Below are 15,068 nucleotides of genomic sequence, written 5' to 3'. Positions count from 1 at the left end.
AGATACTCCTTTGTGATAATTGTTTTTATGATATTAAGTCTTCCAACCAGAAAATAGCTTATCCGCCTTATTCAGATTTCATTTACTTCAAAGTATTTTTTATTTTTATGTTACTATTTACATTTTGTACCTAGATATCTTTTCATTTTAGGATTACTTTTTCATTTCTGTATCTAACTAGTAGTTGTTAGTGCAGAAAAAAATAATTTTCATATATTCCTCTTATATCCAGCACCTTACTGAATTATCTTAATAACTTTAGCACTGTTAGTAATTCTGGCATTGCCTCTTCACTGAGCATGTAAGAGTAAACAAGACGGGTGGACCCTGCTGTTCTCCAGTAATAACGCTGATGAGGAAAATAGAAAATGGACAGACAAAAAGAAAACTTATGCAATTGGAAAGAATTAAAATAGTGACAGTACTAAAAGTGAGACGGTAGTCAGGGAAGACCTGCCTCTTTTTTTAAAACTTTATTTTTATGTCTGGGCACGGTGGCTCACGTCTGTAATCCCAGCACTTTGGGAGGCTGAGGTGGGCGGATCACGAGGTCAGGAGTTCAAGACCAGCCTGGTCAACACGGTGAAACCCTGTCTCTACTAAAAATACAAAAAGTAGCTGGGCATGGTGGCAGGCACCCGCAATCCTAGCTACTCGGGAAGCTGAGGCAGGAGAATTGTCTGAACCCGGGAGGCGGAGGTTGCAGTGAGCCAAAATCAGTGCCATTGCACTCCAGCCTGGGTCACAGGGCAAGACTCCGTCTCAAACAAACAAAAACCACACACACACACAAACAAAAATTCTTTTTATTTGTATTATTTTTAAATTTAGAGACTGATTCTCACTTTGTTGTCCAGGCTGGTCTTGAACTCCTGGGCTCAAGCAATCCTCCCGCCTCGGCCCGGCAATTTGCTGGGATTGCAGCCATGAACCACCACACCTGGCCAAGACCTGCTTCTTGGAGAAGGTGACAACATGCTAAGCTCTAAACGGAAAGAACTTTCCACTTACAGGAATGAATGGCACTACAGGTTCTTCCTGCCCACTACAGACAAAACCAATTCACTGAGAAGTGCTACTGCAGTATAGAGTTGTATTAATGTGAGGCTGGCCTCAGGGAAGAAGGGTTACCACTCAAGGAAGTTTTCCTGAAGGGTCAGCTCAGAGGTTAGGGTTTTTCAGCTGGTTTGGTGTGGGCAGAGCAACAGGGAATGGGTGCTGCTGATTGGTTGGAGATGCAATCATAGGGGTGTGGACTACACTCCTCAACAGCTGAGCCCGCCTCTTTGGGGAGGAGTGGGGCAGAGGAAGCGGTTGGGTCATGAGTCACGAGTCCGGGTGGGGTCAGTTAGTTGCCAGAATGCGAAAGTCTCAAAAATGCCTCAAAAGACCAATCTTAGGTTCTACAATAATGACGTTACCTACAGGAGTAATTGGGGAAGTTACACATCCGATGTCCTCCGAAACAATGGCTGGTTATCGTTTACTACATTTTAGCAGAATTCGCCCCTCATATTCCTAACCTCCCGGTCTTTCATTAATTTCATAAAGACAGTTTCAGCCCCCGAACAAGGCGGGGGACTGTTTAAGGGAGGGGCTATGCTCATCCTTGCTTAAAAGTTAAACTGTAAATTCTCCCATGGTGAGCTTGGTTTATGCCCAGGAATGAGCGAAGACAGCCGCCCTGCGAGGCTAGAAGCAAGTTGGAGTGAGCCATGTTAGATTTCTCTCACTGTCTTTGAAAAGGCGGTTTCCAGGAACAGCGTTCAGAGTAGGGGAGTTTCTATTAGGCTCCTTTTGGTCATTTTTTTCTAGTCCTCCGATTCTGAGATCTTCCCAACCCTTTTCTTGGCGACTCAACTCCCGCTGTCCTTGCCCACGCGGCTTCTCGCGGCTGCGCGAGACCCTGCCCAATCCGAAACGTTTCACAGCTAAAAGGGTCCCAACTTCCGGAGGCCGCCCGGAAGGGGCGGGGCTTATGGGAGCTCATTTGTACGCATCGGCCCGGCTGTCTGAAGGCTGACGGAAGTGCTGTATGTTGTTGCCGGAAGTGGGAAGAGAGAAAGGTTGTGATGGCGGCTGTCGCTGCATCCGAGGTGAGTTCGAGCGACTCTACACCGGGGGTTTTGTTGGTGAGGGTTCCGGGGAGCGGCCTGGAGAGAGGTGGAGGCGAAGTCTAGTTTCGCTTCAGGGAGGCTCAGACACTGGGATCAAGTCGGCGGTGGAGGCCCTAGGCCCAGCCTGTGGGGACCGGCGGGGACTCGGCCTGGGCCGTCCTGGGAGAAGCCGAGCTGGCTCTGCCTGAAGCCAGTTCTCTTTGCCGCAGGTGCTGGTGGACAGCGCGGAAGAGGGGTCCCTCACTGCGGCGGCGGAGCTGGCCGGTCAGAAGCGCGAACAGAGACTGCGCAAATTCCGGGAGCTGCACCTGTTGCGGGTGAGTAGTCTTGGAGGCCGGCTCAGATCCGTCACCTGGCCAAGCCTTTGCGCTTTTGTAGAGGGGACGAGGAAGCCACACCACTGCGTCTGACAGACCAACAGAGCAGGATCATCTGAGAGGAAAGCTCTGTTCGGTGGTACTCAACCCTGGCAGCACATGGGGATCGTTAATGAGAACTTTTGAAAATATACCTGTTCACTCCAGCCCCCCTCATACCCACATCCAATTTAATGTATCTGGGTTAGGTTTGCGAGTGTCCATTACTAACAACCTCCCTGCTCTGTGATTCTAACAAATTCTTCATTTTACCTAGGGAAATATGTAGAGCTAGAGACAGGAAGAAACTTGTGTCAGTAAGAGACCTGGTTCACTTGATTTAAAAAATAATCTTCTATCAGAATCTGTTTGAAAAGGGAGAAAATAATCATCTGTCTCTAGGACTTCTAGGGGAAAAGAATAAAAAGAAAATTAAAAAAATAATGGGAAACCTTTGAAAGTCTACAGCGTGGTAGTTCAGCCAGTTGATAGGGAATCGGATGTCTTAAGTGCCCTGGAAGTGCAGAGGAGGAGAGATGAATGCAGTTTGTGGGTCTCCAGGGGGTGCTTCGTAATAGGTGACACCTAAACTACTGTTTGAAAGCCAGACAACTAAAGGAGTTAGAGAAAGAGAATCCAAGCAAAGGGAACAAATTCAAAGAAAATTTGTATTAGGGATAAGAGTCCAGCAAATAGCTGGCTGCAGTTGGAGCAGAGAAAGAGAAAAGCAGCCCCTATTTCAGCATGGAGTGACCTGACAGGCCATGGGTTCACAAAACCCCAAAATCACTCTGACTGTTGTAGTGAGACAAAACAAAGAAGACTTCTCGAAGCACAAGAATGACCACGTATTTCTTTATTCTGGCTAACACCAGTGACAGTTATTACCAAATACAGCATTAGTCTCCGTTACTTCTGCCTCCTATATAAAAATTTAAGATACCTAATTGTAGAAAGCCTCTGCTTTCTGACAGTACTCAATCCAGATCCTTAACCCTCCCCCCAGTCACCTGATACAAACCCAAATCCTGGAACGAGCCCCTTCTAACGCCCTTCCACTCAAATGCCCACAGTTCCCCGTGGTTTGCTCTCTTCTTCTATGCAACAGACTCAACTTTGTTGACCATATGTGTGTTCTTGGTGTCTTTAATTGCAGGACTTTTCCAGAGCCAAGAATATACTAGGGATGGTTGTTGGGAGGAGTATCTCTCTTTGCCTAGGGAAAGTTAATCTAATAAACAATTAAAAGGACATGCTTAAATATTTAGAATGATTGTGTAAGGAACACATGTTTGGAAATTAGGAGGCAGGGCTTCATGGACAAACTGCCACCAGCTTATGACCTAAGAAATGTCTAACTTAAGTTTTTCTTAAGATGGTATACTCATTTTGTTTTATACAATTAGGTTTATTTAAAAATAGACACCTCTCCCTGCTACCCCAAGCTTCAAAAAAAAAAAAAAAAAAAAAGACTCTTCAATGGTACTTCAAATTCCTTTCATTTTTCATTTGCCAATGTAAACTGAAAATATTTTTAAAAGGAGGGGAACTTGGAAAGCATTAGAGGCATTAAGATAGGTATTAAATCCTCTAACCCAAATTGAGGCATTTTTCTTGAATTAGGATTAAAAGATAATTGAGGCCCGGTGTGGTGGTGCATGCCTGTAATCCCAGCACATTGGGAGGCTGAGGCGGGCAGATCATTTGAGGCCAGGAGTTCGAGACCAGCCTGGCCAAACTGCAAAACCCTGTTTCTACTAAAAATACAAAAAATAAGCCAGGCATTGTGGCACATGCTTGTAATCCCAGCTACTTGGGAGGCTGAGGCAGGAGAATTGTTTGAACCCTGGAGGCGAAAGTTGAAATGAACTGAGATGCTCCAGTATACTCCAGCTTGAGTGACAGAGTGAGATTCTGTCTCAAAAAAAAAAAAAAAAAAAGTGTCTTTCACATCATGTGATGTAATTTTGTTTTTTGAGGTGTCTTGCTCTGTCACCCAGGTTGGAGTGCGGTGGTGCAATCTTGGCTCACTGCAACCTCTGCCTCCTGGGTTCAAGTGATTCTCCTGCTTCAGCCTCCCGAGTAGCTGGGATTACAGGTGTGCGCCACCATGCCCGGCTAATTTTTGAATTTTAAGTAGAGACGGGGTTTCGCCATGTTGGCTAGCCTGGTCTTGAACTCCTGACCTCAGGTGATCCACCTGCCTCAGCCTCCCAAAGTGCTAGGATTACAGGCGTGAGCCACCGTGCCTGTCCGATTTAATATTAATGCCAAATAAAGTCTACTTAAGTGCCACTATAGTATGGTCCCCAATGTTGCAAAACCTTGTTCTGATCCAATAAAAAGGGACCACACAACTCAATAGAGGCAAAGCTGATTTTAACCCCCAGGGCTCTGGAACAGCAAACCAGTGCAACTCAACACATTTTTCTTGATTACATAAAAATATAGACCCTATTAGGCCATTCCCTGGCTTAAAATACTATGATGGCTGTCTGTTGCTTTTAGGATAAAATGGGGTCACCTTATTAATATGTCCTGCCTGACCCTCCTCAAAGAAGGCAAAATGTATCTGGATTTATTTTCATGTTTTAGCTGACAGACTTCTTGTGTTACGGTTTTAGAATGAAGCTCGTAAATTAAATCACCAGGAAGTTGTGGAAGAAGATAAAAGACTAAAATTACCTGCAAATTGGGAAGCCAAAAAAGCTCGTTTGGAGTGGGAACTACAGGAAGAAGAAAAGAAAAAGGTTAGGAACTGTTTTATCTTCATAAGTGATTTAGTCAATCATTCTGTTGTATCAAGACACTACAACATGGTGGTTGAATACACTGGCTCTTAGGCCAAGCTGCCAGAATTGAAATTCTGGTTCTGTTCAGTACCGACTGCGACACTTTGGGTGAGTTTATTTGACTTCTCTGTACCTCTGTTTTCTCATCAATAAAACAGGAACTGTAACAATAATTATTTGAGTTCATTATTAATTCAGTGAGTTAATGCATGTAAAACATTTAAAACAAGGTCTGACACCTGATTAACACTCAATAAGTATCATGTGCTCACTTATATACCATAGTGTATTCCCAGATTTCCTTTAAATACTATTACAGTGGCCGGGTGCAGTGGCTCATGCCTGTAATCCCAGCACTTTGGGAGGCTGAGGCAGGCAGATCACTTGAGGTCAGGAATTTGAGACCAGCCTGGCCAACATGGCGAAACCCCATCTCTACTAAAAATACAAAAATTAGCCGGTCATGGAGGCATGTGCCTGTAGTCCCAGCTAGTTGGGAGGCTGAGACATGAGAATCCCTTGAACCTGGGAGGTGGAGGTTGCAGTGAGCTGAGATCACACCACTGAGCTCCAGCCTGGGTGACAGAGCCAGTGAAACTCCAACTAAAAAAAATACTATTAAAATATTGGTTAATATTTATTGGATCTTTCTTGATGTAAAGTAGATGAAGTTATTGCTTGTATCATAATTGTAGGTGTCAGCTTTTTTCTTCTCTTTAGGAATGTGCATCAAGAGGAGAAGACTATGAGAAAGTGAAGTTGCTGGAGATCAGTGCAGAAGATGCAGAAAAATGGGAGAGGAAAAAGAAGAGGAAAAATCCTGATCTGGGATTTTCAGGTCAGATTGACCTTTATTGAACTTTATTGACTGGGCTGTTAGTCATTTCCTTCATTGTTTCTGGTTTCAAGAAAGGATGTGCCTCTTGTGCTTCATGGGATATTCTTGATGAGGCCCAAAGACCAAGAAAAGTACAAATACGTCTCTTAGGACAGAAGTTAAAAAAAAGGCTGTGCTTCAGTTAGCCGGATTTTTAAATACTTGATGGTAAAATTTATCAAAGTCTGTTTGTCAGCATCTTCAGGATAGAAGCTATGCTTAGAATAGTGTTTTGGGCATATATTACTTCACACAGATTGAGTGTCCCTTGTCTGAAAATCTGAAATCCAAAATGTTGCAAAATCCAAAACTGTTTGAGTGCCAACATGATGCTGTGATGCTCAAAGGAAATGCTGATTGGAGCATTTCAGATTTTGAATTTAAGTATAATGCAGATATTCCAAAATCTGAAAAAAATCGGAAACACTTCCGATTCCAAGCATTTTGGATAAACGATACTTACCTGTGATAATTTAGATTTTTCTCTCAATAGGAAGGTCCAAACAAGGAAATATATTATCTCAGATTCTGATTTTATATTTTTAGATTATGCTGCTGCCCAGTTACGCCAGTATCATCGGTTGACCAAGCAGATCAAACCTGACATGGAAACGTATGAGAGACTGAGAGAAAAACAGTGAGTCCTTTTTCATCCTGAGCTGATGTGGATATATTTGTGTGTTTGTGTTTGTGTGTGTGTATGTATACATAAATAGAAACATACTTCAATGCTAAGGTATGGGTTATTAATAGCTGTCTAAGGGTGGTCTCTGTTTTTTCTGGATTTTTTTTTCCTTTGAGACGGAGTCTTGCTGTCTTGCCCACGCTGGAGTGCACTGAATGGTGCAGTCTCAACTCACTGCAACCTCTGCCTCCTGGGTTCAAGTGATTTTCCTGCCTCAGTCTCCCGAGTAGCTGGGATTATAGGTGCCCGCCACCATGCCCAACTAATTTTTATATTTTTAGCTGAGATGGGGTTTCACCATGTTGGCCAGGCTGGTCTTGAACTCCTGACCTTAAGTTATCCGTCCACCTCGGCCTCCCAAAGTGCTGGGATTACAGGTGTGAGCTACTGTGCCTGGCCTTCCTTGCCTGGCCCTTCTGGTTTTTTTATTTTATTTTATTTTTTAAAGAGACAGTGTCTCGCTCTGTTGCCTAAGCTGGAGTGCATTGACACCATCATAATTCATTGTAACCTCAAACTTCGGCCTCAAGGGAGCCTCCCACATCAGCCTCCCCAGTAGCTAGGATTACAGGCATGTGCCACGATTCCTGGCTAATTAATTTTTTTGTAGAGACGGGATCTCACTGTGTTGCTCAGGCTGTCTCAAATTCCTGGCCTCAAGTGATCCTCTCTCTTTGGCCTCCCACAGGGTTGAGATTACAGGTGTGAGCCACTGTGCCAGGCCTAGTCTCTGTTTTGACAGCACTGTTTATTGCTTACTTCACAGCAATTAAATTAATCACCTGTTTTTTGTTTTTTGTTTTTTTCTTAACTGGGCATTCTAAGACTGGTTGTTGATTGGTTAACACTCTGATTGTTGTAGTTACTGAGATATTATTTTAGGAGGCAGAATGCTTTAGTGCTGGGGTTGGTAAACTTTTTCTGTGAAGGACCAGATAGTAAATATTTTCAGCTTTGTGAGCCATATAATCTCTGTCACAGCTACTCAGCTGTGCTGCTGCAGTGCAAAAGCGGCTGCAGAGGATTCATTTATGAATAAACAGGTGGTGGGCTGCTGTAGTTTGGCAGTTTGCTTTAGTGGAAAAGGAAATAACCTCAGGATGGAGCTCTAATCCCAACTCTGTCCCTAGCACTTTGTGACATCTGATAAGTCCTGGAGCCTCTCTGCCTGTTGGCTCTTTGATCTGTAGAGTGAAGGTGTTGGAGGAGTTGATGACTTAGGTTCCTTTCAATTCTGTAATTTTTTATTTTTTATTTTTATTTTTATTTTTTTTGAGACAGAGTCTTGCTCTGTCGCCCAGGCTGGAGTGCAGTGGCACAATCTCGTCTCACTGCATGCTCCACCTCTCAGGTTCAAGTGATTCTCCTGCCAAGTAGCTGGGATTACAGGTGCCCACCACCATGCCTGGCTAATTTTTTAGAGATGGGGTTTCACCATATTGGCCAGGCTGGTCTCAAACTCGTGACCTCAGGTGATGTGCCCACCTTAGCCTCCCAAAGTGCCTGGATTACTGGTATAAGCCACTGCACATGGTCCTATTTTTTTTTTTTTTTTTGAGATGGAGTCTTGCACTGTTGCCCAGGCTGGAGTGCAGTGGTGTGATCTCGGCTCACTGCAACCTCAGCCTCCCAGGTTCAAGCAATTCTCCTGTCTCAGCCTCCCAAGTAGCTGGGATTATAGGCACCCGCCACCACACCCAGCTAATTTTTGTATTTTTAGTAGAGACAGGATTTTGCCATCTTGGCTAGGCTGGTCTCAAACTCCTGACCTGGTGATCCACCTGCCTCAGCCTCCCAAAGTGCTGGGATTACAGGCGTGAGCCACCGTGCCCAGCCTCCACATGACCCTATTTTTATTCTTTTAATTACAAAAATTTTTTTTTTGAGACGGAGTCTCACTTTGTTGCCTAAGCTGGAGCACAGTGGGGCGATCTTGGGTCACTGCAGCCTCCACCTCCCGGGTTCAAGTACTTCTCCTGCCTCAGCCTCCCCAAGTAGCTGGGACTACAGGTGTGTGTCACCACGCCCAGCTAATTTTTAATATTTTTAGTAGAGACAGGGCTTTGCCGTATTGGCCAGGCTGGTCTTGAACTCCTGACCTCAAACGATCCACCTGCCTTGGCCTCCCAAAGTCCTGAGATTACAGACGAGAGCCGCTGCACCCAACCTGTATTTTTTTTAAAGAAAAAATTAAAGTAGGATCTCACAGTAAATACATGTGTATATTTTCTTTCTTATCGTGTATGGTAGTTTAGTTTGAAATTTGAAAATGGAGCATTTGCTGGGCGCAGTGGCTCAAGCTTGTAATGCCAGCACTTTGAGAGGCCGAGGTGGGCAGATCACAAGGTCAGGAGTTGTAATCCCAGCACTTAGGGAGGCCGAGGCAGGCGGATCACAAGGTCAGGAGTTCGAGACCAGCCTGGCCAATACGGTGAAACCCCGTCTCTACTAAAAATACAAAAATTAGCCGGGAGTGGTGGCGGACGCCTGTAGTCCCAGCTACTTGGAGGAGGGGGAGTGCCGAGGCAGCAGAATCGCTTGAACCCAGGAGGCGGAGGTTGTAGTGGGCCGAGATTGGGCCACTGCATCCAGCTTGGGAGACAGAGCGAGACTCCGTCTCAAAAAAAAAAAAAAATGGAGCATTTATAGTGTTACCATAAGTTCATTTTGCTGTCTTTTCAGTGGAGAAGAGTTTTTCCCAACATCCAATAGTCTTCTTCATGGAACACACGTGCCTTCCACAGAGGAAATTGACAGGATGGTCATAGATCTGGAAAAACAGTAAGCATTCAGTAGAGCAGCCTGAGATTGTAAATACTTCATGACAAAATGCACTTGGAATATGCACCTAAATCTGATGTGCTTAGAATGAATTCACAAGATAGAAATTATACTTGCTAATTTTTGACCTGTCTATAGTGGTTTGGGGATGCATAGCAAGTATGGGTTGAATATATCTGATTTGGAATGGAGATGCAGAATATTGATGAAATTGAATTGTTACTATTGAAGAGGAAAGGTCTAAAAAAATGATCCTTCTTTAAGTGTTTTACTTTAACAACCACTCCCCTGTTTGATTTGAAGAAGCAAGAATGTTGTAGTAAATGTTCTTCACTTAGGTTTGTGTTTCTTAATACTGATAGAGGTGACTATTAGGTAGAGCAGAATGAAAATATATTTTAAGAGTTAATACATGTAAAGTATTAAGAATAGTGTCCGGGCTGGGTGTGGTGGCTCCTGCCTATAATCGTAACACTTTGGGAGGCTGAGGCAGAAGGGTTGCTTGAGCCCAGAAGTTTGAGAACAGCCTGGGCAACATAGCGAAACCCTGTCTTTACAAAAAAAGAGAAAAACAAGAATTAGCTGGGCTTGGTGGTGTGTGCCTGCAGTCCCAGCTACTTGGGAGACTCAGTCAGGAGGATCACTTGAGTCCAAGAAGTGGAGGGTGCAGTGAACTGTGATTGCAGCACTGCACTCCAGCTTGGGCGACAGAGCGAGACCCTATCTCAGGAAAAAAAAAAAGTGTCTGGCACATATTATGCCCTCAGTATTAGCTGTGGTTATTATTTAATATAATTTTTTTTTTTTTTTTTTGAGAGAGTCTCACTCTTGCCCAGGCTGGAGCGCAGTGTCATGATCTCGGCTCACCACAGCCTCTGCCTTCCGGGTTCAAGTGATTCTCTTGCCTCAGCCTCCTGAATAACTGGGACCACAGGCGTGTGCCACCACTCCTGGCTAATTTTTGTATTTTTAGTAGAGACAGGGTTTTGCCATGTTGACCAGGTTGGTCTCAAACTCCTGGCCTCAGGTGATCCACCTGCCTTGGCCTCCCAAAGTGCTGGGGTTACAGGCATGAGCCACTGTGCCTGGCCTATTTAATATTGTTATAGTTATCTTCTTTTTTAGAAAATGTATTTAAATTTTTTTTTTTATAGTGATGGAGTCTCCCTATGTTGTCCAGGCCCTGGTCTGGAGCTCCTGGGCTTAAGTGATCCTCCCAGAGGACCTTTTGGGAGGCCTTGTCCTCCAAAAATAGTGGGATTACAGGCATGGGATTATAGCCGCCATGCCCAGCCAATAGTTATCTTCTTTTAAGTGGTTCTTCAGTACAGTCAAGTTCCCAACAAGGGATGATTGCTCTAGCATTCTGAAGGTGAATTTGTTGTATTTACTGGATTTCACAGTTCATATTCTGAGTTGTGCCATTAATTCAGTTTCAACTTGAATGTGATGAAAACTGGCCTGGTTTCCTCCAGCCCTCACAATGTGTGCTAGTCTAAATGTAGATTTTATTCCTGTTTGGTCACGTTTTATTAAGATCAAAAGAGAAGGCAATTTTGAATTTTGTAAATTTTCTTCTTTCTCCAGGATTGAAAAACGAGACAAATATAGCCGGAGACGTCCTTATAACGATGATGCAGATATCGACTACATTAATGAAAGGAATGCCAAATTCAACAAGAAAGCCGAAAGATTCTATGGGAAATACACAGCTGAAATTAAACAGAATTTGGAAAGAGGAACAGCTGTCTAATCCCTTCAAGAACTGTTTATAGAAGCTTGAGAATGGGGTAAAAATTTCTGCTAGCAAAATCAAGTTCTTTTTGAAATTTTATCAGTAATCCAGAATTTAGTAGTCTATGCCTTCTCACTCAGCATTTAGAAATAAAAATGTGATTTCTTAAACATATATCCTTTCATGTATATTTCCACATTTTTGTGTTTGGATATAAGATGTATTTCTTGTAGTGAAGTTGTTTTGTAATAATCTACTTTGTATACATTCTAATTATATTATTTTTCTATGTATTTTAAATGTATATGGCTGTTTAATCTTTGAAGCATTTTGGGCTTAAGATTGCCAGCAGCATACATCAGATGCAGTCATTGTTGCTATCATTGTGGAATTTGATAGAGTCTAGACTCAGGGGCCACTTGGGGTTATGGACTCCAAAGCCACGGACAGTAATGAGGAAGATGGCAGTGGCCACTGGAGGGCTGGAGCAGTCTCTCCTCATGGCGGCCTGTGACCGAGGTCAGGAAGGAGTGGAGCTATTCTCCCATGATACTGACCATGTGCAGTTCCCTTTTTAAAAAGCAATAAAATGCTTTGGATTAGAATTCCTAACATTTTAAATCTATTATTTAAAACAAGTATTTGTATGTATACATTCGTTCATACACATACATGCTTCCATTCTACAAACACTGAAGGAACGTTTTATTATGGAAAATTCCATACACCCAATACCCTTGGTGAATCCCATATACCCAGTACCCTGTTCAACAATCATCAACTCATGGCCAGTCCTGCTTCATCTTTATTTCCATTTACTTTCTTCATGACTCTTATTTTGATGCAAATACTAGATGTGTAATTTCATCTATAAATATTTTAGTATGTATCTCTGAAAGATAAAAACTTAAATGACCACAATACTGTTATCACTGCAATAGATATATTTTTATAAAACTCCAGATAGAAAGATTGCTGTTTTTTCTATATGTTGAATGAAATGCTAAATATCTAATTGGGACATTTTAAATTCAAAGAAGTCCGAAGCTCAGAAAATTTCAAATATTGGCTGGGTGCGGTGCCTCATGCCTGTAATCCCAGCGCTTTGGGAAGCTGAGGCAGGTGGATCACTTAAGATCAGGAGTTCGAGACCAGCCTGGCCAACATGGTGAAATCCCATCTCTACTAAAAATACAAAAATTAGCCGGGCGTGGTGGCGGGTGCCTGTAATCCCTGCACTTTGGGAGGCTGAGGCGGGAGAATTGCTTGAACCTAGGAGGCAGAGGTTGCAGTGAGCCGAGATCACGCCACTGTACTCCAGCCTGGGTAACAGAGCAAGACTCTGTCTCAAAAAAAATTCAAATACTTCAACTTTAGTGTTTAAAGGCAGCATAACATATGATGCCACTGGTGATTAATTATTCTCTTTAAATTAACAGCACTTTAGAAAAAATTTCTGTTCTCCCTTTGTTTCCTCTCCTGGCATTTTTTTTTTTTTTTTTTTTTTCATATCCACCTGCAACGTGAAAAAGGACATAACAGAAGGTTATTTATTTTTCTGTAGAGATGAGGTCTCACCATGTTGCCCAGGCTGGTGTCGAACTCTTGGGCTCGAGCTGTCTTCCTGCCTTGGCCTCCCCAAAGTGCTGGGATTACAGATGTGAGCCACTGAGCCCAGCTCCTCTCCTGCCATTTCTATGTGCATTTAATCACAGATCTATCACAAAGCCTTGATGCCTCTGAAAATACTTTGACTATGTTTCAATCTTTTTATTCCCATTTCCACTACCTTATGTCTTCTTTGATCCTGCATATCACAATAGCCTTAAAAAACACCTTAAAAATATTGTTGAATAGAATATGGCAATGTATTTAAAGGAACAATTGACTGTGACTCAGCAGGGTTTGTTCTAAGAACGCAAGAGTAGTGTGTAGTCTATGAGTTGCCTGGTTTAATTTGTTTTATGAGACAGTCTCGCACTGTTGCCCAGGCTGAAATGCAGTGGCATGATCTCAGTTCACTGCAACCTCTGCCTCCCAGGTTCAAGTGATTCTCCTGCCTCAGCCTCCTGAGCAGCTGGGACTACAGGCACGCGCCACCACGCCCGGCTAATTTTTGTATTTTTTTGGTAATTTTTGTATTTGTGCCCGGGGTTTCACCATGTTGGTCAGGCTGGTCTTAAACTCCTGACCTTGTGATCTGCCTGCCTCTGCCTAATTTAATTCTTTATTACCAACCAGCACCCAGATTTTTTTGTGAATTTGTTGTAATATTTCCAGGTAAACGCTTGGTTCCCCAGGGCGACTATTATAGGTGGTCAGATGTTATAATTCTGGCTAATAGGACACAAGCTAAATTTATCTTGAGAAACCTTTTCTTTCCTGATATGGGAAGAGGTGGCTACTTCTCCCTTTCTCCTTCCTTCCTCCTTGGATCACATCCAGGAGGCCTGGAGTTGTAGAAGCCCTTTTGTGTCATGAAGTAGCAAGCATGAGGACAAAAGTCAGCATGAAGAGGAGAGTGGAGCAGAGCTTGGTTTGCAGTGCTGAGCCTCTGCACCTAGATGCTCACTTCTTTTACACTTACTTGCTGTTGAATAAATTTATTAGGTTGGTGCAAAAGTAGTTACGGTTTTTGCCATTACTTTTTTTTTTTTTTTTTGAGGTGGAGTCTCGCTGTGTCACCCAGGCTGGAGTGCAGTGGCACAATCTCGGCTCACCGCAACCTCCACCTCCCAGGTTCCAGTGATTCTCCTGTTTCAGCCTCCTAAGTAGCTGGGATTACAGGCATCTGCCACCACGCCTGGCTAATTTTTGTATTTTTAATAGGGATGGGATTTCGCCATGTTGACCAGGCCTGTCTCAAACGCCTGACCTCAGGTTGTCCGCCAGCCTCAGCCTCCCAAAGTGCTGGGATTACAGGCGTGAGCCACCATGCCCAGCCTTTGCCTCTACTTTTAATAGCAGAAACCTCAATTATTTTTGTGCTAGCCTACCCAAGGATGGTTCAATTTCAGGGCAAATGTCAACAAATTAAATGTAAATGATAGCAAACAATAGTTTTTCTCCACTCTAGAAATAAGTACCTAGAAATGGAGAAGGGGGGGAAATAAATAGTCCACTTATAATAGCAACAAAAATGATATTCAGGCACAAATTTAATGAGAAAGCGCAGGATCTATGTAAAGAAGATTATAAAATCTGATTGAGTAAACAAGGCCAGGCACAGTGGCTCACACCTGTAATCCCAGCACGTTGGGAGGCTGACGCGGGTGGATGACCTGAGGTCAGGAGTTTGAGACCAGCCTGGCCAACATGGTGAAACCCTGTATCTACTGAAAATACAAAAATTATCCAGGTGTGGTGACACGCGCCTGTAATCCCAGCTACTCGGGAGGCTGAAGCAGGAGAATCGCTTGAACCCGGAAGGCAGAGGTTGCAGTGAGTTGAGATTGCACCACTGCACTCCAGCCTGGGTGACAAGAGTGAGACTCAGTCTCAACAGCAACAACAACAACAACAAAAACAGAGTAAATAGGAGACTTCTGCATCAATCCAAGATAGACTAACAGAGAATGGGTTTACCTTCCCAGTGGAACAACCAAAAAAACAAAAAACAAAAAAACAAAAAAGGATGGCATGTATGAAACAGCAGTTTTCAAGATACTGGAAATGAGACATGGAAGAAGAGTGACACCCGGGGGAAAGCCAGCTGTGATCACACC

At 43.4% G+C, this 15,068-nt stretch overlaps 1 protein-coding gene across 2 annotated transcripts; it reads left to right on the top strand.

The window, feature by feature from the left end:
- The first annotated feature begins 2,021 nt into the window (after positions 1-2,021).
- SYF2 (SYF2 pre-mRNA-splicing factor) lies at positions 2,022-11,955 on the top strand. 2 transcript variants are annotated; one of them, XM_011977882.1, is made up of 7 exons: positions 2,022-2,096; positions 2,327-2,434; positions 5,098-5,223; positions 5,986-6,103; positions 6,689-6,779; positions 9,510-9,608; positions 11,196-11,955. In XM_011977882.1, the coding sequence occupies exons 1-7, from the start codon at positions 2,073-2,075 to the stop codon at positions 11,359-11,361; spliced, it is 732 nt and encodes a 243-aa protein (XP_011833272.1). In that variant the 5' UTR covers positions 2,022-2,072; the 3' UTR covers positions 11,362-11,955. The 2 variants fall into 2 exon arrangements, with proteins under 2 accessions (XP_011833272.1, XP_011833273.1); XM_011977883.1 differs by lacking the exon at positions 5,098-5,223 and having other exon boundaries at positions 2,024-2,096.
- The last annotated feature ends 3,113 nt before the right edge of the window (positions 11,956-15,068 follow it).

The sequence above is a fragment of the Mandrillus leucophaeus genome, unplaced genomic scaffold (genome assembly GCF_000951045.1).
Source record: "Mandrillus leucophaeus isolate KB7577 unplaced genomic scaffold, Mleu.le_1.0 Scaffold185, whole genome shotgun sequence".
NCBI classification, from domain to species: Eukaryota; Metazoa; Chordata; class Mammalia; order Primates; family Cercopithecidae; genus Mandrillus; species Mandrillus leucophaeus.
Note: the sequence above shows the minus strand (reverse complement) of the source record. Positions and strands in the feature narration are given on the sequence as shown.